Below are 23,599 nucleotides of genomic sequence, written 5' to 3'. Positions count from 1 at the left end.
GTCCATTGTATTTTTTTTTTTTTTTTTTTTTTTTGAGAAGGAGTCTCGCTCTGTCACCAGGCTGGAGTGCAGTGGTGCAATCTCGGCTCACTGTAACCTCCGCCTCCCGGGTTCAAGAGGTTCTTCTCCCTCAGTCTCCCAAGTAGCTGGGACTACAGGCATGTGCCAGCACGTCTGACTAATTTTTTGTATTTTTAGTAGAGACGGGGTTTCACCATGTTAGCCAGGATAGTCTCGATCTCCTGACCTCATGATCCGCCCGCCCATCCCGGCCTCCCAAAGTGCTGGGATTACAGGCGTGAGCCACTGTGCCCGGCCTAATTTTTTTGTATTTTTAGTAGGGACAGGGTTTCACCATGTTAGCCAGGATGGTCTCGATCTCCTGACCTCATGATCCACCCGCTTCGGCCTCCCAAAGTGTTGGGATTACAGGCGTGAGCCACCACGCCTGGCCCATTGTATCATTCTCAATGCCTTTGTGTCCTTATAGCTTACCTCCCATTTATGAGAACATACTACATTTGGTTTTCCATTCCTGTGTTACTTTACTTAGAATAATGGTCTCCAACTCCATCCAGGTTGCTGTAAATGCCATTATTTCATTCCTTTTTATGGCTGAGTAGTATTCTATGGTATATATGTACACCACATTTTCTTTATCCGTTCGTTGGTTGGTGGGCATTTGAGCTGGTTTTATGTTTTCACAATTGTGAATTGTGCTGCTGTAAACGTGTATACAAGTGTCTTTTTCATATAATGACTTATTTTCCTCTGGGTAGATACCCAGTAGTGGGATTGCTGGATCGAATGGTAGTTCTACTTTTAGTTCTTTAAGGACTCTCCATACTGTTTTCCATGGTGGTTTTACTAGTTGACATTCCCACCAGCGGTGTAAAAGTGTTTCTTTTCGGCTGGGCGCGGTGGCTCACTCCTGTAATCCCAGTACTTTGGGAGACTGAGGTGGGCAGGTCACGAGCTTAGGAGATTGAGACCATCCTGGCTAACACGATGAAACCCTGTCTCTACTAAAAATACAAAAATAATTACCCGGGCGGTGGCGGGCCCCTGTAGTCCTAGCTACTTGGGAGGCTGAGGCAGGAGAATGGTGTAAACCCAGGAGGCGGAGGTTGCAGTGAGCTGAGATCGCACCACTGCACTCCAGCCTGGTGACAGAGCAAGGCTCTGTCTCAAAAAAAAGAAAAAAAAAAAAGAAAAAAAAAGTGTTTATTTTCACCACATCCACGCCAACATCCTTTATTTTTTTATTTTTAAGTTACGGCCATTCTTGCAAGAGTAAGCTGGTGTGTTAGTCTGTTCTCACACTGCTGTAAAGAACTTCCTGATTCTGGGTAATTTATGAAGGAAAGGAGGAAGTTTAGTTGACTCACAGTTCTATATGGCTGGGGAGGCCTCAGGAAACTTACAGTCATGCTTAAAGGTGAAGGAGAGCCAAGCATCTTCTTCATAAGGTGGCAAGAGAGAAAAAGACTGAAGGAGGAACTTGCCAAACACTTACAAAACTATCAGATCTTGTGAGAACTCAGTCACTATCATGGGAACAGAAGGGGGAAACCGCCCCCATGATTCAAATTACCTCCACCTTGTCTCTCCCTTGACACATGGAGATTATGGGGATTACAATTCAAGATGAGATTTGGGTGGGGACACAGCCAAACCATATCAGTTGGTATTGCATTGTGATTTTGATTTGCATTTCCCTGATAATTCATGATGTTGAACATTTTTTCATGTTTGTTGGCCATTTGTATATTTTCTTTTGAGAATTATCTATTCGTGTCCTTAGCTGACTTTTTGATGGCATTATTTTTTTCTTGCTGATTTGAGTTCCTTGTAGATTCTGGTTATTAGTCCTTTGTCAGATACATAGTTTGTGAAGATTTTCTCCTACTCTATGGGTTGTGTGTTTACTCTGCTGATTATTTATTTTACTGTGCAGAAGCTTTTTAGTTTAATTAAGTCCCATCTGTTTATCTTTGTTTTTGTTGCATTTGCTTTTGGGTTCTTGGTCATGAAGCCTTTGCCTAAGTCAATGTCTAGAAGAGTTTTTCCAATGTTATCTTCTAGAATTTTTATGGTTTCAGGTCTTGATTTAAGTGTTTGATCCACCTTGAGTTAATTTTTGTATCAAGTGAGAGATGAGGATCCAGTTTCATTCTTCTCCATGTGACTTGCCAATTATCCCAGCACCATTTGTTGAATAGGATGTCCTTTCCCCACTTTATATTTTTTGTTTGCTGTGATGAAAATCAGTTTGCTCTAAGTGTTGGGCTTTATTTCTGGGTTCTCTATTCTGTGCCATTGGTCTATGTGCCTATTTTTATAGCAGTATTGTGCTGTTTTGGAGACTATAGTCTTATAATACAGTATGAAGTCAGGTAATGTGATGCCTCCAGATTTGCTCATTATGCTTAGTCTTGCTTTGGTTATGTGGGCTCTTTTTTGGTTCCATATGAATTTTAGCATTGTTTTTTCTAGTTGTGTGAAAAATGATGATGGTATTTTGATGCGAATTGCATAGAATTTGTAGATTGCTTTTGGCAGTATGGTATTTCCACAATATTGATTCTACCCATCCAAGAGTTTGGGATGTGCTTCCATTTGTTTGTATCCTCTATGATTTCTTTCAGCAGTGTTTTGTAGTTTTTGTTGTAGAGTTCTTTCCACCTTCTTCATTAGGTACATTCCTAAGTATTTCATTTTTTTCTAGCTATTGTGAAAGGGTTTGAGTTCTTGATTTGATTCTCAGCTTGGTCGCTGTTGGTGTATAGCAGAGCTACTGACTTGTGTACGTTTATTTTGTATCTTGAAACTTTACTGAATTCATTTATCAGATCTAGGAGCTTTTTGGATGAGTCTTTAGGGTTTTCTAGGTATACGATCATATCATGAGTGAACAGCAACAGTTTGACTTCCTCTTTATCGATTTGGATGCCCTTTATTTCTTTCTCTTCTCGATTGCTCTGGCTAGGACTTCCAGTACTATGTTGAATAGAAGTGGTGAAAGTGGGCATCTTTGTCTTGTTCCAGTTCTCAGGGGGAATGCTTTCAACTTGTTCCCTGTTCAGTATAATGTTGACTATGGGTTTGTTATAGATGTTTTTATTACCTTAAGGTATGTCCCTTCAATGCCGATTTTGCTGAGGGTTTTAATCATATAGGGATGCTGGATTTTGTAAAATGCTTTTTCTTTGTTGAGATATCATGTGATTTTTGTTTTTAATTCTGTTTATGTGGTGTATCACATTTATTGACTTGTGGACGTTAAACTATCCCTGCATCCCTGGTATGAAATCCACTTGTTCATGGTGAATTACCTTTCTGATATGCTGTTGGATTCAATTAGCTTATATTTTGTTGAGGATTTTTTGCATCTATGTTCATCAGGTATATTGGTCTGTGGCTTTCTTTTTTTGTTATGTCCTTCCCTGTTTTTGGTATTAGGGTGATAATGGCTTCGTTGAATGATTTAGGGAGGATTCCCTCTTTCTCTGTCTTTTGGAATAATGCCAATAGGATTAATACCAGTTCTTTTTTCTGAAAGTCTGTTAGAATTCAGCTATGAATCTGTCTGGTCCTGGGCTTTTTTTATTGTTGTTGTCAGTTTTAAAATTACCATTTCAGTCTTGCTGTGGTCAGTTCAGAGTTTCTGTTTCTTCCTGGTTTAACCTAGAAGGGTTGTATATTTCCAGGAATTTATCCAGCTCCTCTAGGTTTTCTATTTTGTGTGTTTAAAGGTGTTCATAGTAGCCTTGAATGATATTTTGTATTTCTGTGGTATCAGTTATTATATCTCCTGTTTGTTTCTAATTGAGCTTATTTGGATCTTCTGTCTTCTTTTTTTTGGTTCATCTTGCTAATGTTCTATCAATTTTGTTTATCTTTTCAAAGAACCAACTTTTTGTTTTATTTATCTTTTGTATTTTGTTTCAGTTTCATTTAGTTATGCTCTCATCTTTGTTATTTCTTTTCTTCTGCTGGGTTTGGTTCTTGTTTCTCTAGTTCTTGAGGTGTGACCTTAGATTGTCTTATTTGTGCTCTTTCAGACTTTTTCATGCAGGCATTCAGTGCTGTAAACTTTGCTCTTAGCACTGCTTTTTCTGTATCCAGAGGTTTTGATAAGTTGTGTCACTATTATCGTTCAGTTCAAATTCTTAAATTTCCATTTTGATTTCATTGTTGACCCAACAATCATTCAGGAGCAGGTTATTTAATTTCCATGTATTTGCATGCTTTTTGAGTGTTCCTTTTGCAGTTGATGTCCAATTTTATGCCACTGTGGTCTGAGAGAGTACTTGATATAATTTTGATTTTCTTAAATATACTGTGACTTGTTTTGTGGCTTATGTGGTCTGTCTCGGAATATGTTCCATGTGTTGATGAATAGAATGTGCATTGTGCAGTTGTTGGGTAGAATGTTCTGTATATATAGTTAAATCAATTTGTTGTAGGGTATAGTTTAAGTCCATTGTTTCTTTGTTGACTTTCTGTCTTAACGACCTGTCTAGTGCTGTCAGTGGAGTATTGAAGTCCCTCACTATTATTATTTTGCCCTCTGTCTCATTTATTAAGGTCTAGTAGTAATTGTTTTATAAATTGGGAGCTCCAGTGTTAGGTGCATTTATATTTAGGATTGTGATATTTTCCTGTTGGACTAGTCCTTTTATCATTATGTAATGTCTCTCTGTCGTTTTTAAATGTTGTTTTTTAAAGTCTGTTTTATCTGATGTAAGAATAGCTACTCCTGCTGGCTTTTGGTGTCTGTTTGCATGAAATATCTCTTTCTACCCCTTTACCTTCAGTTTATGTGAGTCCTTATGTGTTAGATGAGTCCCTTGAAAAAAGCAGATACTTGGTTGGTGAATTCTTATCCACTCTGCCATTCTGTATCTTTTAAGTGGAGCATTTAGGCCATTTATATTCAACATTAGTATTAAGATGTGAGGTACTATTCTATCCATTGTGCTAATTGTTGCCCCAATACCTTTTGTCTGTTTGTTTTTTCTCATTGTGTTATTGTTTTATAGGCCCTGTGAGATTTATGCTTTAAGGAGGTTCTGTTTTGGTGTATTCTGAGGCTTTGTTTCAAGATTTAATAATTCATTTTATCACTTCTTTAGTGCCGACTTGATATTGGCAAATTCTCTCAGCATTTGTTTGCCTGAAAAAGACTTTATCTTTCCTTCATTAATGAAGCTTAGTTTCACTGGACATAAAATTCTTGACTGATAATTATTTTATTTAAGGAGGCTAAAGATAGGACCTCAATTCCATCTGGCTTGTAGATTTTATGCTGAGAAATCTGCTATTTTATCGGATAGGTTTTTCTTTATAGGTTACCTGGTGCTTTTGCCTCACAGATCTTAAGATTATTTCGTTTGACTTGACTTTAGATAACCTGATTGACTGTGTGCCTAGGTGATGATCTTTTTGCGATGAATTCCCCGGGTATTCCTTGACCTTGTATTTGGATGTCTAGATCTCCAGCAAGGCCAGGGAAGTTTTCCTTGATTATTCCCTCAAATAAGTTTTCCAAACTTTTAGATTTTTCTTCTTCCTCAGGAACACCAGTTATTCTTAGGTTTGGTCGTTTAACATAATCCCAAACTTCTTGGATGCTTTGTTCATTTTTTAAAATTCTTTTTCCTTTGTCTGTGTCAGATTGTGTTAATTTGATTAGGCCTTGTCTTTGAGCTCTGAAATTCTTTCTTCTGCTTGTTTGATTCTATTGTTGAAACTTTGCAGTATATTTTGCATGCCTCTAAGTGTGTCTTTCATTTTCAGAAATTGTGACTCTTTTTTATTTATGATTCTATTTCTCTGGAAATTTTTTCATCCATGTCTTGTATTATTTTAAAAATTTCTTTAAGTTGCCTTTCACCTTTCTCTAGTGCCTCCTTGAGCTGCTTAATAACCGACCTACTGAATTCTTTTTCTGGTAATTCAGATATTTCTTCTTGGTTGGGATCCATCGCTGGTGAACTAGTGTGATCTTTTGAGGGTGTTACAGAACCTTATTTTGTCATATTACCAGAATTGTTTTTCTGGTTCCTTCTCATTTGTATATACTGTGTCAGAGGCAAGATCTTGAATCTGCTGTTCAGATTCTTTTATCCCACGGGGTGATCCCTTGATGTGGTTCTCTCCCTCTTCCCCTATGAATGGGGCTTCCTGAGAGCTGAACTGCAGTGATGGTTATTTTTCTTCTGGGTCTAGCTACCCAGTGGAGCTACTGGACTCCAGGCTGGTATTGGGGAGTGTCCGCAGAAAAAGCATTTGCCCTAGGCCACAAGCCTTCCTGCTAAGAAAGCAAGCAGGGCTTTCAGGCCTTGCCCCTCCCTGCCTGCTGTGGCTTCTGTTCTCGTATCTGTACTTTCCATCGGCCCCCTATTCCCACCGGCTCCCTATTCCCGCCTCTTCTCCCACCCCCAGATTCTGCCCAGGAAAATTTGCATTCGGTCAAAATTATTACAGCATTCAGCTAGAAGTCTTTCTCACTGTGGTACTTCCGCAGTTCCACTGACTGCCCTCCCCAAGGACCCCTGTGAGATAAAAGTAAAAAAAAAAATGGCTTCCCTAGGGACTGGGAGTGTCTACAGGGGTGTCTTGTCACTGCTGCTTCTAGTTTTTTTTTTTTTTTTCTTTTTTAGGTGGAGTCTCAGTCTGTCGCCCAGGTTGGAGTGCAGTGGCGTTGATCTTGGCTCACTGCAACCTCTGCCTCCCAGGCTCAAGCTATTCTCCCGCCTCAGCCTCCCAAGTAGCTGGGATTACAGGTGTGCACCACCATGCCCAGCTAATTTTTTTTTTTTTGTATTTTTAGTAGAGACAGGTTTCACCATATTGGCCAGGCTTATCTCAAACTCCTGGGCTCAAGCGATCCACTCACCTTGGCCTCCCAAAGTGTTGGGATTACAGGCATGACCCACCATTCCTGGCCTGCTTCTTCTACTTTTATATTTCGCTCAGCTCTCTAAATTTGTTTCAGCCTTAGATAAGGTTAAATTCTTCTGTAATCTGGATTTTCAGGTTCCCCAGTGAGGGTGTGTATTTGGAGGCAGACTTTCCCCGTCTCACACTTCGGGCACTCACAGTGTTTTGGCTGTCTCATGGAGTTTGCAGCGGCAAGCTGCTTCTTTAAAAGGGTCTGTGAATTCTTTCAGTTTTCCTGGTGTGTTCTTGTGGTGGTTCTTGGAGCAGAGTTTACATTGTGAGTCTCCACATGCTGTTTTGTCCCCACGAGTGGGAGCTGCAAGTTAGTCCTGCCTGATATCCACCATTTTCTCCGGGTGACCTCAGTTAATCTATATGTCCTGTTATCTATTAGCAAAGGCAAACCTGTATTTTGGACATAGTGTGTTAATTGATAGCATTAGGTTAATGGAATTCCTATAACTTCAGTACCAGCCATATATCCATTTACTCATTCATTTGTTAACTGATTAATTCAAGTGGTTGCCTTCTAGTCAATATTAATTTCGCCTTAGGTATTTTTGTTATGGAGGTTAAAAAAAAGATTTTGTGCCTGTCAACAATAACTCTAAAATCTATTTAATCATTCTCTACTTGCTTATATTCATAATCAAATCACATAGACACTTGTTTCATTCCATGTGATCTGTGCTAGGTTGACATACTCTGCTCTTTCAAGGACTACTCTGCAGAATCCGTGGTTTCCTGATTACAAGTCTCTGCTTCTGTTCAACTGATTGCAGTATTTATTAAGCTTAAATAAGCCAAAATATTATTACAATAGAAAAAAAACTTATTCTCTTCATTTTGAAGTTCCTAAAAGATTGTCTATTTCTTTAATTTTTAAAACCCTCTTCAGAATACTGGTTGATCATTAGTAGCATACCACCACCATGATATATTTAACACCTGCTTTTTGCATATCTAAGAGATACAAAACATTGTCCCTTTCAGTGAGGATCTTATAGTCTTATATATGAACACATAACTTGATGGTAAAGATTAAGTGCCAAGTAGACAATAACAGCCATCAGTATTACAGGTAATGATAAACATGGACTGAAGTAGTTGAAGTAAGATACCCTTGACCAAAAAGTAGGCAGTTACAGACGAGAGGAAAGAATATTTTAGCCAGAGGGAATACTATGAGGAAAGGCTTTGAAGTAGGAATCTGGACAATGGATTTGGTAAAAAAAATTTTTGTAGATGGTTTTTAATTAGAGCAGGTAAATGACTAGTAGGAGGAGGTAAGACTGGAGATGTAGTTAGTAAGTGAATTGGGACGACTTGAATGCCAGCTTTATGAGATTAAGTTTTATATGTAGCTGGAATTAATATTCATGAGCAGTGCATGATGCATTTAAAGGAGTATTTTAGGAAGCTCAGTTTGACGTGTAAAGGGAAGATGGGAGAGACTAAAAAACCATTGCCATAGTTTATGGGTGAAGAAAGAAAGAGACTCACGTGCATTGAGTACTGTATGCCTCCCGCTCTGCAGGAGTGTCGAGAGTGGCATTTGGAATGGAACAGAACAAGCTGTCTAAGGCATATGATGTAAAGCAAGAGCAGTTAATTGTATGCTGAGCTCTGGGTCCAGTCCATATTTAGAGGATTATAGCAGGAAGTAAACCAGCAAGAATCAGAGGAAGGAAACAGGAGAGTGTCTGAAAGGCCCCAGTGGAGATAAGAATTTCCATGGTTGAGTGTTGTAGTGAGCTGAGAGAATGAATCGATTATTTGGCGTAAACTTTTAAAATAAAGTCTAATATTATATACAGACAAGGGCACATTACAATTATAGAGCTTGATGAATTTTTATGCTGTGAACACTTTACCACGTTTTACTAGTGCTGTGGAAGCTTCCCTCACGCCCACTTCAGTTGGTTAAACAACTCTAAAGGAAACCAATATTCTGATTTCTACCAGATTAGTTGTGCCATCTTGTTGGAATCAGACAGTAGACTCTTGTGATAGCTCATTTTTCTCAATATTGTGTGTGAGAGTCATCTATGTTGCATTTAATGATATAGTATTTCATTGCTGTGTAGTATTCTATTGCATAAGTATACCATAATTTACATATTATTCATTGTACTATTATATATATTTGAATTGTTTCCAGTTTTGAGCTATTAGAAATAATACTGCTGTGAACAGTATTCTTATATGCATACATTTCTCTTGGGAATATATCTAGGATTGGAACTGTTGGGTCATAGTTATGAATGTATTTGGTATTAATACATAATGTCAAAGAATGTCAGTTTACCTTCCCACCAGCAGTATGAGAGCTGTCCACATCCTCATCAACATTTGATATCTCCAGCTTTCAAAATTTTAGCTACTATGCTGAGAGGTATAATAGTAATTCATTGTGTTTTTAATTTGCATTTCTCTAATAACAAATGCAGGTGAGCATCCTTCCATATGCCTGTTGGCATTAGGCTAGCCTCTGTCGTAAAGTGCTGGTTGGAATGTTTTTCCCACTTAAAAATCTGCATTGTCTGTTTTAAAATTTTTTCTACTTTTTATTGGCTTGCAGGGTTCTTACATATTCTGGATTCATATAATTTATCAGATATGTATATTGCAAATATCTTTCTATACTCCTAAGGGTGCATTTTGGTGAATAGAAATTCTTTTCAATGAGACCAGGTATGGTAGCTCACACCTGTAATCCCAGCACTTTGGGAGGCCAAGGTGGGTGGATCACTTGAGGTCAGGAGTTTGAGACCAGCCTGGCCAACATGGTGAAACCCCAACTTTACTAAAAATACAAAAATTAGCCGGACGTGATGGTGTGCACCTGTAATCCCAGCTACTCAGGAGGCTGAAGCAGGAGAATTGCTTGAACCTGGGAGGCAGAGGTTGCAGTGAGCTGAGATTGCACCACTGCACTCTAGCCTGGGTGACAGAGCGAGGCTCCGTCTCAAAAAAACAAAACAAAACAAAAACAAAATTCTTGTTTAATGGAAGCTAATTTATTAGTCTTTTCCTTTATATCAGCGCTTTTTTGGTGTGCCATTTAATACACCTGTGTCTCTTACAAGTTTATGAAGATAACCTCATATTAGTTTTAGAAGCAGTATTATTAGGTCTTTACAGTTTAGATCTACAATCTGTCAGGAATCGAGTTTAATGTATGATGTGAGGTAGAGTTCAATATTTTTCTTCATTTAAAAAATATATAGACATTCATTTAATCCAGCACCATTTATTGAAAAGATAGTCCATTCCCCTCTGCAGTGTGGTGGCACCTTTGTTGTAAACCTGGTGACTGTAACTCAGTATTGAGAAGTAATAGGTTTGTGGAGGAAAGATCCAGTCTTGACTCCACAGTGTGTAGATGGGTCTTAAAAAGAAGTTATATCCTAACGTGGAGTTAAGTTCATTTGCAGCATGGTTGATCTGTTAGTAATTGGGAATATATTGTAGAACTGTTTTGCTTTCTCCCATTTATTTTTTTTAAACTATGGAAGTAATTTCAGATTTATATACAATTTGTGGAAATAGTACATAGACTTCCCATGTATCCTTCACCTTTATTCCCCATTGATAGCATTTCCGAACCATCTGGGAATAAGTTGTAGACATGATGTCCCGTTACCCGTTAATATTTCAATGTGTATTTCTTAAGGACATGGACACTGTTCTATCGGGAAGTTAACTTTGATCCATATTACCATTTAATCCACAGACTCCATTTCAGGTTTCATTAATCATCCCAAACCTTTACAGCTCCAGGATCTAATCAAGACCATGTGTTACATGTACTTAACATTTCTCTTCATTTCACTTCAATCTGTAACAAACGGTTCCTCAGTCTTTCTTACCTTTTATGACCATAACATTTATGAAGAATACGGGACCACAGAGTTTGTAGAATGCCCCTCAATTGAGTTTGTCTGGTGTTTCCTCATGATTTATGCATTTTAGCATGAATACCACAAAAATGACTTGGACTTACCTTAGTGCTTTCTATGAGGAGACGCCTGAGATTGACTTGTCCCATCAGTGACGACTTTTGTCATGCGGTGAGGAGTATGCCAGGCTTCTTTGCTGTAAAGTTAATTAATCCATATGTTTTGTTATTGAATAGTAAGTAATAAGTATTTTCTGAGGAGACATTTTGAGCCTGTGTGTGTGTGTGTGTATATATATATCTATACATATATATAGTATAGATATATATATGTGTGTGTATATATATATATATATATATAAATATTCTGCTCCTCATCAAGCTTTCTTTCACCTTCCAGATTTAGCCTCTGTTGATGATTCTCATCTGAAGCAGTTATGACGCTGAAGGTTGCCAAAGGGGGATTTTTAAAATTCCAGTTTCTTTTTTATATTTGTTAATTGGCATTGTACCCAAAGGTAGCTTTTGCTTTTCCCTCATCTTCTTTTTGTTTGCCTATTTATATCACTATAGCCTCTTGGATTCCTGTTCTACTTACAAGTTTATAATTTGTTACTATCATTATCTATTTTGTTGCTTAAATGATTCCAGGTTTGGCTAGTGGTACAGACCCTCTAATTGACTCCTTTGCCCTTTTGATATTTCTCCGTCATGCTCTGGACATTTTTACTTTCTGGCATAATAAAGTGTTCCTAGGTCATCTTGTATTTTCCTTGCCCCAGCCCTGGAGCCAGCCATTTCTCCATGGAGCTCTGGTTTCTCAATTAATCACTGGTTTCTCAGTTAATCAGTTTATTTATTCAACAAATATTTATTCAGTGACTGCTATTTTCCTGTTTTTTTTTTTTTTTTTTTTAAACTTTCTGCAGAGCTGTTCTAAGTGTTAGTAACATGTTCCTTTTTGAAAACTAGTTGTAGCATTTTTTTTTTATATGCCACATATAGGAATCCAAAATTCTTATGCACATTTGTACTCCTTATTAATTAGCCTTTTTGTATTTATCACTGGTAAATATAGAAATTTCCTTTAATCTATCTAAGAACCCCCCAAAAATTGATGGTGTGTTTACAGTGTCAACACAATAGCCTTGGCCGGTAGTGGTGGCCCACCCTGTTATCCCAGCACTTTGGGAGGCTGAGGCAGGAGGATCACTTGAGCCCAGGAGTTCAAGACCTGCCTGGGTGGCATAACAAGACCTTGTCTCAAAACACAAACAAACAAAAAACTTAAACAAATTAACATTATAGCCTTATAATACACAAGAAACCCTATGTGTTGATTATCTTTATGAAACCTGGATCCAACTCTCACACACTCAAAATAATAGTATTTAACATTACTTGGAGGCATCTCATAGTTTGAAGTTACTCTGTAAATGTTTTCTATGAAAGCATTATTGTATATATAAAGTAGGTATGCACATGTAGGGGTGTCAGTCTAGTTCTGTATGAAAGAGATGGAGATACTTTGCTCTAGGAGTTGGAAATCTTTCAGCATGGTTTTTGCTTTTCTGCTTCTCTTCTACTTTCCTTCACTAAGACCAGTTTGTAACATTTCTAAGAAAATGCACTGTAGTCTTACTTTCTAATGAGGAATGTATATGAGATTATTTATTCATTTAAATGATATAAATACAACACTTTTACCTATTTTAAAATACAATTTATGGTATGAGTGGCAGACAGTACATCTCAACAGTGCATTCAGATCACCTCATTGGTGATTTTCAAACATATTTCTTATTTATTGCCTTCCTTAAATGATGAAATCTTTCAAGCTTTTCATTTTCTTTTTTTCCCGCATTTGAATCTTATGCTATTTGTGACTGTATGATTATTGCAAAGTAGAATTCAAAGTGACATAAATCTTGGACAACAGATTAACATGTTAATTATTAAACTGAAATCTTTATGAAATTTAAAATTTTAACTTTTAAAGGCATAGACAGCTCTGGTGTTTAAAAAATACCTTTGGAAACCTGTTAGGCAGTTTCTAATAAAGTTAAACATAAACCTACTCTGTGACCCAGCATTTTTTTGTTGTTGTTGTTATTTTTTTTTCTCATCTAAAACCAAAAGACTTATTAAAGAATGTTCAAGGTAGCTTTACACATAATAGCTCCAAACTAGAAACAGACCAATGTTCCATCAACAGCAAAATACAAATCATGGTATTTCATTCGGTAGAATACTATTTAGTGATTTAAGAAGCTTAAAATACTAATATATGCAAACAAAATTATGTTGAGTGAAAGAAGCAAGATGGAAAGTGGTACATGTTTAGATATGAAGAAGAGGCAAATGAATCTATAATGCCTGAAGTCAGAATGGGTAACCTGGGGAGGTGGATATTGACTTGGAACGAGGCTGAAGGCACCTTCTGGGTGATGGAAATGTTCATATCTTGATCTGACGGTAGTCATAAGTGTTTACATATGTACTAATTCATTGAGCTATATGCTTAAGGTTTGTGCATTTTACTTACCCTGCAGTAAAATTATGTAAGAAAGAAAGAAAAAGTAAGAACAGAGAGTCTCTTTATGCTTGACTTTCTTTTGCCGTTAAATGTATATATTAAATTAGGGATATTATACACTGCTAAGGTATAACCTCCAAGGTATAGGGATTTGGACTAATAGGACTTAATATTCATTAGGTTAACTTTTCTTTGCTGTTCTTCTTTCTTCTTCCTTGGCTGTCTTCCTTTTCACTTTATTTTTCCCTTTTTCCTCTTCTTAACCTTGATTTTATTCCTGTTATTATACTCTTCAGTGCTTTCACATTAATTCTTTAGAAATGAGATGAGCAATGTGTTGACTCTTAATGGGTTGCTTATAATCTGGATGCCAATTTTACATGTGTGTCAGGCTCTGCCTCCCCTTGGCTGGTACTTTATGCCAGCCCCAGTTTCTCTGTTGCAATAAGTGGACCCATTTTTGTGTGTAATGAATGGGATCTTAAATGTGTGGTACAAAGGCATGATTCAAATGAAATATTACAGAATTTACAGTGAATTTCACTTCCTGTAAAAGCTTTGTATTCATCTTCATGATTTGTTAGAACATATATACATGTGTTTTACTAATTATCCTTTTGGTACTTCAAATAGTTTGACATAATTTTACATTTTTTTTTAAATTATGGAATTTTTCAAATTTTACACAAATAAAGAGGATAAGATAGCGAATGTCCCTAGGACACCTCACCAGCTTCAGCAATTATCAACTCACAGTGGCCGGCCAGTCTTGTTTCTCTTCTGTCTCTCGCTGGATTACTTTGAAGCAAATCTCAGATATATCACTTCATCTGTAAATGTATCTTTAAAGATACGTACTGAATTTTAAGATAACTCTTAAAAAACTAATCCCAATATCATTATCAAGCAAACAAAACAGTAACTCCTTAATAATAAAAAAAGTCTGAAGTTCAGATTTCTCTTATTGACTCATTAAAATTTTTTAAAAAATTATTTTATGCTTTTAGAGACAGGTCTTGCTCAGTCACTCAGGCTAGAGTGCAGTGTTGTGATCTTAGTTCACTATAACCTCAAACTCCTAGTCTCAGGTGAACTCCTTGCCCCCTTCCCCCAACCCAGCCTCCCAAAGTGCTGGGATTACAGGCATGCGCCACCACGTCTGACCTCGATTTTTTCATAATTGGTTTATTTGAATAAAGATTAAAATGAGGATCATTTATTGCATTTGGTTGATAATGTCTGTTTAGTTTGTTTAGTATTTTTTAAGATATAGAATCTGTTTTCATCTTTACTTTTCTACATAGATTATTTAAGAAACCAGGTCGTTAGTCCCTTAGAATTTCTATGTTCTTGGTTTTGCTGATGGTATACCTGTGGTGATGTACAGCCTATTTGTCTGTCCCCTGTATTTCTTGTAAACTGATAACCTAGAGGCTACATAGATTCAGGTTTGAAGTTTTTGGTAATTGTTTTACAGGTAGTTTTGTCTACTTCCTATTGTACTACGTCAGAAGGCATTTAATTTCCTGTTTTTATTTTGTGATTTTTAAGTACATCAGTAGGTCCAGTTATCCTAGCCTGGTTCATCCATTATCATGTTTCCCATAAAGTTCCCTAGTTGACCTAGTGGTCGTAGAAGCCTGCCGATGCTCATTGCTGAAAAGATCCATTATTTTATCAGTAGTTGCCAGATGGGAGGGTCATTTCTTCTGCATTTATTAGCTGCAATCCTTCTGGCTAACAGATGAAGAACTTTTCCCTCGTTATCTGTTTTCTCTGAGTATGATTATTATGTAAAGTCAAGGTAAGTACTTAGTTCTTTCCCTTTATTTGCCAGTATCATGGTTGGGAAGAAGCCATTTCTTTGAGCATTGTTTTTTTAAAAATTGGGAAATGATAATTATGAAGCAAACTCTGGATGCTGGCCATCCTCATTGCTTAATGGATTGGTTATGGCTTTTAGGCCTCTTAAGTGGATACTTAAGCTAGGAAATACCTAGTACTTTTTTTTTTCCTTAAGAGAAAATACATCATGAATTCATTGTGATATTTTCAGTTAGGATTTAAGACTACAGGGTTTTACGTAATGTATTTGATTTTATATTTGTATCTCTTTATGCTAAAAATCTTTGTTTCTGACATTAATTCTTTAATCTATTTTATGTATATTATATATATATAAAATAATTTTATAATAGCAATTGCACTGAGACAGGGACACCAGTATTACTAACAGCATGATTACTGAAAATAGCTTATGATTTATTTGCAGGGTTTAAAAAAATCTTTAGAATATGTGGTTATTTGACTATATTTTAAAGTTATTTGAAATAACTGTTCTTTGTATGATTAGGGCCACCAATCTGATTCACTGTTAGGTTTTAATTGCTTTGTTTTCTTTTTAGAGATTACTTTGTCTCCATTTTTATTTAATTTTGTTTGACTTAAGTAAAAGCATATTACTTGTTACTAACAATGTGATTACTGAAAACGGTTTAAGATTTTTTTTTCTCTTTAGGATCTCATGGCTATTTTACAGTGTTTAAAATCTTTTGAAATAATTCTCTTTGTGGTTAAGTCACTGTAGATAGATTTAGTTCCAGTTTTCTTTCGATTTTAGAGATTGTTCCCCCACCCCTTTTGGATGAAACTTTGATTTCTATAATTATGCAAAAAATTCATGTTTTCAAAATAAAATCTATGAAACTGTGTACATTCAGAGACATACAGCTTCCATTCCTAAGTAACTTTTTTTTTTCTTTTTTAGTTTTGGGTTTATTCTTTAAAAAAAGTAAGCAAATATGTATTTATATTTTCATTTTCACCTTTCTTAGACAAAAGATAATATAAAGCACACACTATTTGGTACCTTGCTTTTTTTCATTTAACATTATACCCTACACTGCTAAGGTATAACCTCCAAGGTATATTAAGTAAAATTAAAAAAAGAAGCAAGGTGTGTAGTAGTCTTCCTCCTTTTATAGCTGTTCAGTGTTTTATGCTATGGACGTTTATATAACTGGTGCTGCATTGATGGTTGTTTAGGTTGTTTTCAGTCTTTTGCTTTTATTGATAATGCTACTTGTAAGTATCTTTAATGTTTGCTAGGAATATATTCGATGACATTTTAGTTTCAGGAAACATTGCTTATATTTACTCTGTTTTGTTGGTTATAGAAAAAATTCAAAAAACTTTTTTCATGAGATAAGTCCAAGAACCACTGATGACTTTCTTGCTAATGCTTAGTTATTTAATTACCAAAGTATAAATAAAAATATTCACAGATGATGTTTTTAATGATTAAATACATGCAAGCTTTCTGGGGTAAGTAATGATGAAATGCAGTACTTCAAAAAATAATGTTCACGGTTAGCAATCTAAGAATCGTCTGTTTACTATGTTTTGATAGTAATGATTGCACACTCAAATTTTTTGTCATTAATGTACGGAAAACATTGCAAAATCCCAAGATTTTATTAGAAACTATTTTCTTGGTTTTTTACTTTGTTTTCGCAGTTCCTTAGAAAATCATACAGGTGGTCCATCCATTCTTACCTTCTTCCATGGTATTTAAGTGTTGTATAAATATAGCTTGCATGTTTAATTGTGATGATATTTCACTTGTGTGCCTTTAATTTTTTTTTAAACAGGCAGTATAACTCCAACTGTGGAACTGAATGGGCTTGCTATGAAAAGGGGAGAGCCTGCCATCTACAGGCCATTAGATCCAAAGCCATTCCCAAATTATAGAGCTAATTACAACTTTCGGGGCATGTACAATCAGAGGTTTGTATGTCTTTTTTGGTTTTGTTCTTAATTATTATTTTATCCATGTTGTAAAAGTTTCTCACACTCAAAAGAGTATTTTCATTGTAAATCTAATTGACCTTGGGCATTTTGCATGGAATTTAGATAAAGCAGGTTCACAAGGAATATTTAAAGTAATAACTTAAAAAAACCCAGTTTTCAGGAACTAGTTTTTTTTTTTTCTCCTACCCCACAAACGTAAAAGATCTGAAGGAACTAGTTTTTATTGTGTCATGAGGGCCCTGTATTTGTTGCAGGGAAGACCAAGTCTTAAAGTCATTTCACAGTTTATAGTGTTGACTTTCTCATTCATTTCCCAAGCAGAGCTCAGTTTTTTTCTTGATTTGTCTAAATACATTAATGAACACGAATGTTTGTAATTTATGGAGAAAAAAGAAAAAATGTAAATAATGTAATCCCAGAATTTGCCACCTTTTATATTTTCATGTACTTTCTTTTTTTCTTTGCATTTAAATATATTTAACCAAGTTGAACTTGTCCTTTATATGCAATTTTTGTAGTACTTTATGAAGGTATGATAGACATACAGTAAAATGTACAAATCTTAAGTATACCTCTTGATGACTTTATTTATATATCTATGTATTTATACTTTATTTGATGACTTTTTACATATGTATATCCTCATGTGATCACCACTCAGATCGAGATACAGAATGTTGCCATCACCTCTCAGAGTTTCCTCAGACCTCTTTGTCCTTGACACATCCTTCTCCCAGAAATAATCACTATTTTATTATCGTAGACTAGTTTTTGCCCGTTGTTGAACTTTTTATAACTAGACTCATACAGTGTTTATGTGCGTCTGGCTTCTTTTACTTTGTGTAATGATTTTCTTGTTTGGGGATTCATCCATGTTGCTTATATCTGGGTTTTGCCCTTTTTTATTGCTGGTTAATGTACTTTGTATGGATATATCATAATTTGTGTATCTTGTATATGCAATACAAGCACTCTCTTTTCACTTAATATAGTGGCCATTTGTCATGTATTTAAGAATTTTTTTTTTCTTTTTTCTTTTCTTTCTTTCTTTTTTTTTTGAGATGGAGTCTTACTCTGTCACTCAGGCTGGAGTACAGTGGTGTGATCTTGGCTCACTGCATCCTCCGCCTCCTGGGTTCAAGTGATTCTTGTGCGTCAGCCTCCCGAGTAGCTGGGATTACAGGCACCTGCCACCCTGCCTGGCTAATTTTTGTATTTTAGTAGAGATGGGGTTTCACTATGTTGGCCAGGCTGGTCTTGAACTTCTGACCTTAAGTGATCTGTCCACCTCAGCCTCCCAAGTGCTGGGATTACAGGTGTTAGCCCCTGTGCCTGGCACAAAATAATTTTGATGGCTGCATAATGCTTCATATGGCTTCATAAGGTATATAAATGTATGTCTATTTTTTTATCTAGGTCATTCATGCCCCCTTTTTTGTTAAGATTGCTGCAGTAAATAATCATTATGTAAATCTTTGTTCATGTCACTGATTATTTTCTTCCTTATATTACTATAAGGGGACAGCATTAGGAGATATACCTAATGCTAAATGACGAGTTAATGGGTGCAGGAAATCAACATGGCACATGGATACATATGTAGCAAACCTGCACATTGTGCACATGTACCCTAAAACCTAAAGTATAATAATAAAAAAAAAAAAGAATAAAGCATTGCCCAATTGCACTAATGTTTGTACTAATTTCTTACAGTATATGAGAATGCTTATTCTACTCTGACAACACTGAGTTAAAAAGGTTTTTGTTGTCTTTGATAGTTAAAAGGTGGTTTTTTTTTTTGGTGTTTTGTTTTTTTTTTTTTAGATGAAGTCTCACTCTGTCACCCAGGCTAGAGTGCCATGGCACGGTCTCAGCTCACTGCACCCTCCGCCTCCTGGGTTCAAGCGATTTCCGGCTAATTTTTGTGTTTTTAGTAGAAACAGGGTTTTACCATGTTAGCAAGGCTGATCTCAAACTCATGACCTCAAGTAATCCGCCTCTCTCGGCCTGTCAAAGTGTTAGGATTGTAGGCATGAGCCACCGTACCTGGCCATCAAGTAGCAGTTTTTAAAATTCGATTTTATTGATTACTAGTGAGGCTGAATAGTTTTTTTTTTTTTAGATATTTGTTATTTATCCTTTTTGATTTGTCTATTTTAATTTGCTGATTTTTATTCCATTGCTTCACCAGTTTTCAAATGTTTATATGTTGAGGATGTTAACCTTCAGTCTATTTTGTTTGTTGTAATTTTCCTGCTTTAAAACATTTGGCTTTTAATTGTGTATTTGTTTTTAATATCCTATAGTTTTAAAATTTTATGTGGTCTAAAATGTTGATTTTTCTTTATTTCTCTCACTTCTTTTATGCCTAAGAAATTCTTTCCTACATTTGATCAGATATTTGCTGGTGCTTTTGTTATGGTTTTATGTATTTACTGATATCATAACTTAGATGTATAGGGAAAATATTTATTTAGTCCATAAACTGATACTTTTTGGTTTCTTGCTTGCTAGGGGAAAAATTACCTTTAATTGTATCCATTTAAAACTTAGTCCTATTCAATTGTAAATAGTTCCTTTAAATATTATTGTTTAGGTTCTCTAAGAAGAATTTGCACACTCTGTTAGACTTCTGCCCTTCCCTTTTCCTCTCAGGTATGGCTGGGGGAGCTTTCTGTATGCTAGAAAGGGAGAGGCATCTATATACCTCACCTCTGTAGAGGCATCTTATGTTGTCCTTTAGTTCCTCTTTTCTTTGTGGTCATGTGCCTTGTCCATGAGGTGTGGAAACTTGCAGTTGGTGGCATCTAGTCCGTCTTTTTCTCCCTTAGGTAATGCTTCCAGAGTGTATCTACCATCTTCCCCTTGCTAACTGGCCTAAACCCTCAGCTTTTCTTGGCTTCCTTGGTATATTTCATTCTCTCCTGTAACATCTCTGCTTCTAATTGTGATGCATACGATGGCAGGCTTCCCAGCCCTCAGCTTGGTGTTCACACCGCATAGGAGGCACAAGGGACAACACATTTCTCTTGTAGTTGTTTTTTTCTCTTTCTCTGTATAATATACCCATTGCCTTTGTGTTTAGTCTGAGGTTCCCCAATGTAAATAAATAGAGTTAGTTGCCCACTTCAGCACAGTAGTTATCTTTAGTCACCTGAGTAAGGAACACCTAGTCTATTGTATACTAATTTTATTGCTAATGCACTCTAGTAAATAGATTTATGAGAGTATTACATCTTTATATTTGTTTTATTTTGATATCTGTGGTCCTTTATTGAAATTTTGCTACAGTTCTGACTAGTGAATTTATTACTTTTAAATGGAAATAAACTACTTTTATTACTTCTAAATTTATTACTTTTAAAAAGTCTGGTGCTAAAGCAATGAAAAGTCAGACACTAATCCCTGTCCTTATGGAGCTCATGTTCTTGTAGGGGAGGTAGTCAGTCAATAAGTGGTTAGTCACTGAGAAGGTTGCTTTTAATAAAGACCTCAAAGGAAGAGAGAGAAAAAGCAGTGTGAATGTTGAGAGAGAGAGAATTCCAGGCTCAAGAAATAGCAAGTACTCCCCGCAGTAGGAGTGTGCCTGGCATGGCCTCAAGAGGCCAGTGTGGCTTGATCAGAGTGAACCAAGGGAGAGAGGAGTTAGTATGTGAAATTAGACAGGGATCATGTGGTTTTGATTTTCCTTTTTTCTTTTCTAGATTTTCTGTTAAGAATGTCGGCATTTTTTCTTTCTTGGCAGTTTCTAGTTGCAAGATCTAATTCTTATGGTTGTAGTGAGGGGTACAATAATTTTATTTATGATTTCTCCAAAGTCATAAATAAAGGGTGTGCCTAGGCCATTCCATGAATAGATAATGTGGACCTTTCTTTTTTTGGAGTGTCTTTATTTTATGATTTTCTGCAGATCACAAAAAGGTAAAAAGAATATCGGAAAGTACTAGTAAGCTACCAAGCCATGTTTCAACTGAAAAACTCTTTCTGCTCACAGAAGCACAGACCTAACCGTTACTCAGTAGGCTGTTACAACCATGATTTCTCATATGACCTTAATTTATAGATGACAACACTTGAATGGATTACAGGGACTCTGGAGCCAAAGATCCAAGGAGATGCTCTTCTCCTTGTCAGAACCCAGATTAATCATTAGCTTCTTAAGGTAAGGAATGAAAGTTGAAGTCCAAGAAACAGGTATCATTTAGAGGGATTTTTGAAAAGGTCCTTTTATTTTCTACTTAAAGTAATATTAAGCAAAATTAGGTATTACCTATGCTGTTTTTCCCCCCTCTACTGATGAAGTTTCTCCACTTGAACTCATTCAAAGGCCTAAGAAGAACTGAATTTTTCTTCTTTTTTAATGATGAGTGGAGAAAAAAACATTTATCCATGAGCAAACTCTGTAGATACAACTTGGATTCTGAAGTACCTGTCTCCTTTTATTATGCCCAAGATGCTTGACAATAATTACATCCGGTTATGTATTTTTCTTTATCATTTGAGGCACTTTCCACTAACAGATATATTATAAAGCAGAAAACATATAAAAATTCATTTGACAAAGTACAAGGTAAAGCTTGGAGAACACTTTGTGCTTTTGTTCTCCCATCTTTCTTATAAAAATTATGTACATTAGAGAAATAGAATGGCTGAAATTAGACAGTTTTTCAATTTTGTATATTCACAGATAAAAAGATATTATTGCTTAGCAAATGGCCAAAATGGCAGACCAGCAGACCAAATGGCCCCTTGGTCTGCTGGTGCAGATTTCTATAGGGCCAAAATTCAAACTAGGTTATGTGCAAATGGGAATTTTTGACCTATGTAACTGAGATATCTCTTGGGGAGATGTACAGGCATGGTTGGATGTAGGGCTTTAGTGTTGTTCTTCCTCATTTTCTATTTCTCTCTTTCTAGCTCTTGTTTCTTTTTTTCCTCTACTTTGTTTTCAAATAAGCCGATTCCCATTTGCTGTACTTCATACACTGTATAGTCTGTAGACTTGTAGTGAAGAAGGTGCAGTTTTTTTTTTTGATAGTCATTAGAAAAGTCCCCACAAACACTTGGAGTAAACTGTCCATCCTGGAATTAATCATTCAAACTTGGTTGGGGGTAGGGACATACTTTACTTTATCCAAGCCTGGGTTATATGTCCAACCTGGAGAAACAGGTTAGCCCCATCCAAACTACTTGGCAGGGTGCAGTTATTTTATGGAGTGGTTCCTCAAAAGCAAAGATTTTGAGAGAAAATTATTTCCATTACAGTCAGAACATTTGGTTCAGTTCCTAGTTCTGATGCTTTTATTTAAGTGATCTTGCACAAGGCTGTGAACCTCCATTAATTTCCTCATTTGCAAAATAGAGATAGTAATAGCAAATGAAGGTCTTTCGTGAGGTCATCTTCATTCAGCAGACATTTATTGCATGCCTACTCATTGCCACATGTTGTATTTGAGTAGAGACTTTGAGGAAAGACAGGCAGTCCAATAGACTTAAGTTTAGTAGAAGAGGAAAACAAAAGAAAGAACAGAATGATAGATGTGCCCCGATGGTGCTATGGAAACATTAGGAAGGAACTCAGCACCCCACCCAGATTGGGGCACCAAAGAAGCCTTCCAGGAGGGATGAACTGAATCTTCAAGGTTAACTAGGATTTAGCCAGGTGAGGAGGGCAAGGAAAAGTAATACAGATTTTGGGAACAAAGGCTAGGAATCCTGAGAAGTTTAGTTCATTCATGGACTTAGAAACAGTTCGGTAAGTCTGGAATGAGAAGAGTGAAGTCTAGGCAGGGCCCTGATTTGAATGTCCTGAAGTGCCCACGCCACGAGGTTTGGATTTTATCCTGAAGGTGATTGGGAGTCATTGAAGGATTTTAAGCTGGGGGATAAAATAATTAGATATATGTTTTAGGAATATTGCTTTGGCAGTATGTGGAAAGTAGGTTGGACAGGTTGAAACTTGAAGGGATAAAGAATTACAAAGATGTTGTTGTAATTCAGGCATAATGTGATGCAGGCCTGGAATAGTGAAGATGGAGAGGAGGGGACAGTGTCGATAGATATTTAGAAGGTAGACTTGATTGCATTTGGGGTATTAAGGATAACTTCAGATATTTGGATGGCTAGTAATACTGTTCACCATAAGAGTAGTTGGAGCAGGTTTTTGGAAAGATGAAGAGTTTAATTTGCACTGTGTTGCATTTAAATTGCCTAGGAAGTATTTAGGAGTCATTTTATCACTCTTTATGGCCACAATGAAGTGTAGCAAAGATTATCTTTGACTTTGAAGACTTGTTGGAAGTAGACGTGGCAAGAGGTAGTATAACATCTAGAGCTTTCAGAATAGGTTTGTTAATATGTCTTAAGAAAATGGCAGTTTAGGATTCAACCCAAGTTTGAGTGAC

The 23,599-nt window shown here is 36.3% G+C and overlaps 1 protein-coding gene across 13 annotated transcripts in view; it reads left to right on the top strand.

Moving 5' to 3' along the window:
• The window catches only part of STAU2 (staufen double-stranded RNA binding protein 2), a 337,228-nt gene that overhangs the window by 68,621 nt on the left and 245,008 nt on the right, over positions 1–23,599 (top strand). For all 13 annotated transcript variants that reach the window (XM_032759847.2, XM_058444329.1, XM_032759849.2 and 10 more), the window contains one exon: positions 17,036–17,171. In XM_032759847.2, coding sequence (XP_032615738.1) covers positions 17,036–17,171 — 136 coding nt within the window. The remainder of the gene's footprint in view (positions 1–17,035; positions 17,172–23,599) is intronic.

The sequence above is a fragment of the Hylobates moloch genome, unplaced genomic scaffold, assembly GCF_009828535.3.
Source record: "Hylobates moloch isolate HMO894 unplaced genomic scaffold, HMol_V3 SCAFFOLD_9, whole genome shotgun sequence".
NCBI classification, from domain to species: domain Eukaryota; kingdom Metazoa; phylum Chordata; class Mammalia; order Primates; family Hylobatidae; genus Hylobates; species Hylobates moloch.
This window is presented reverse-complemented; position numbering and strand designations above follow the sequence as displayed.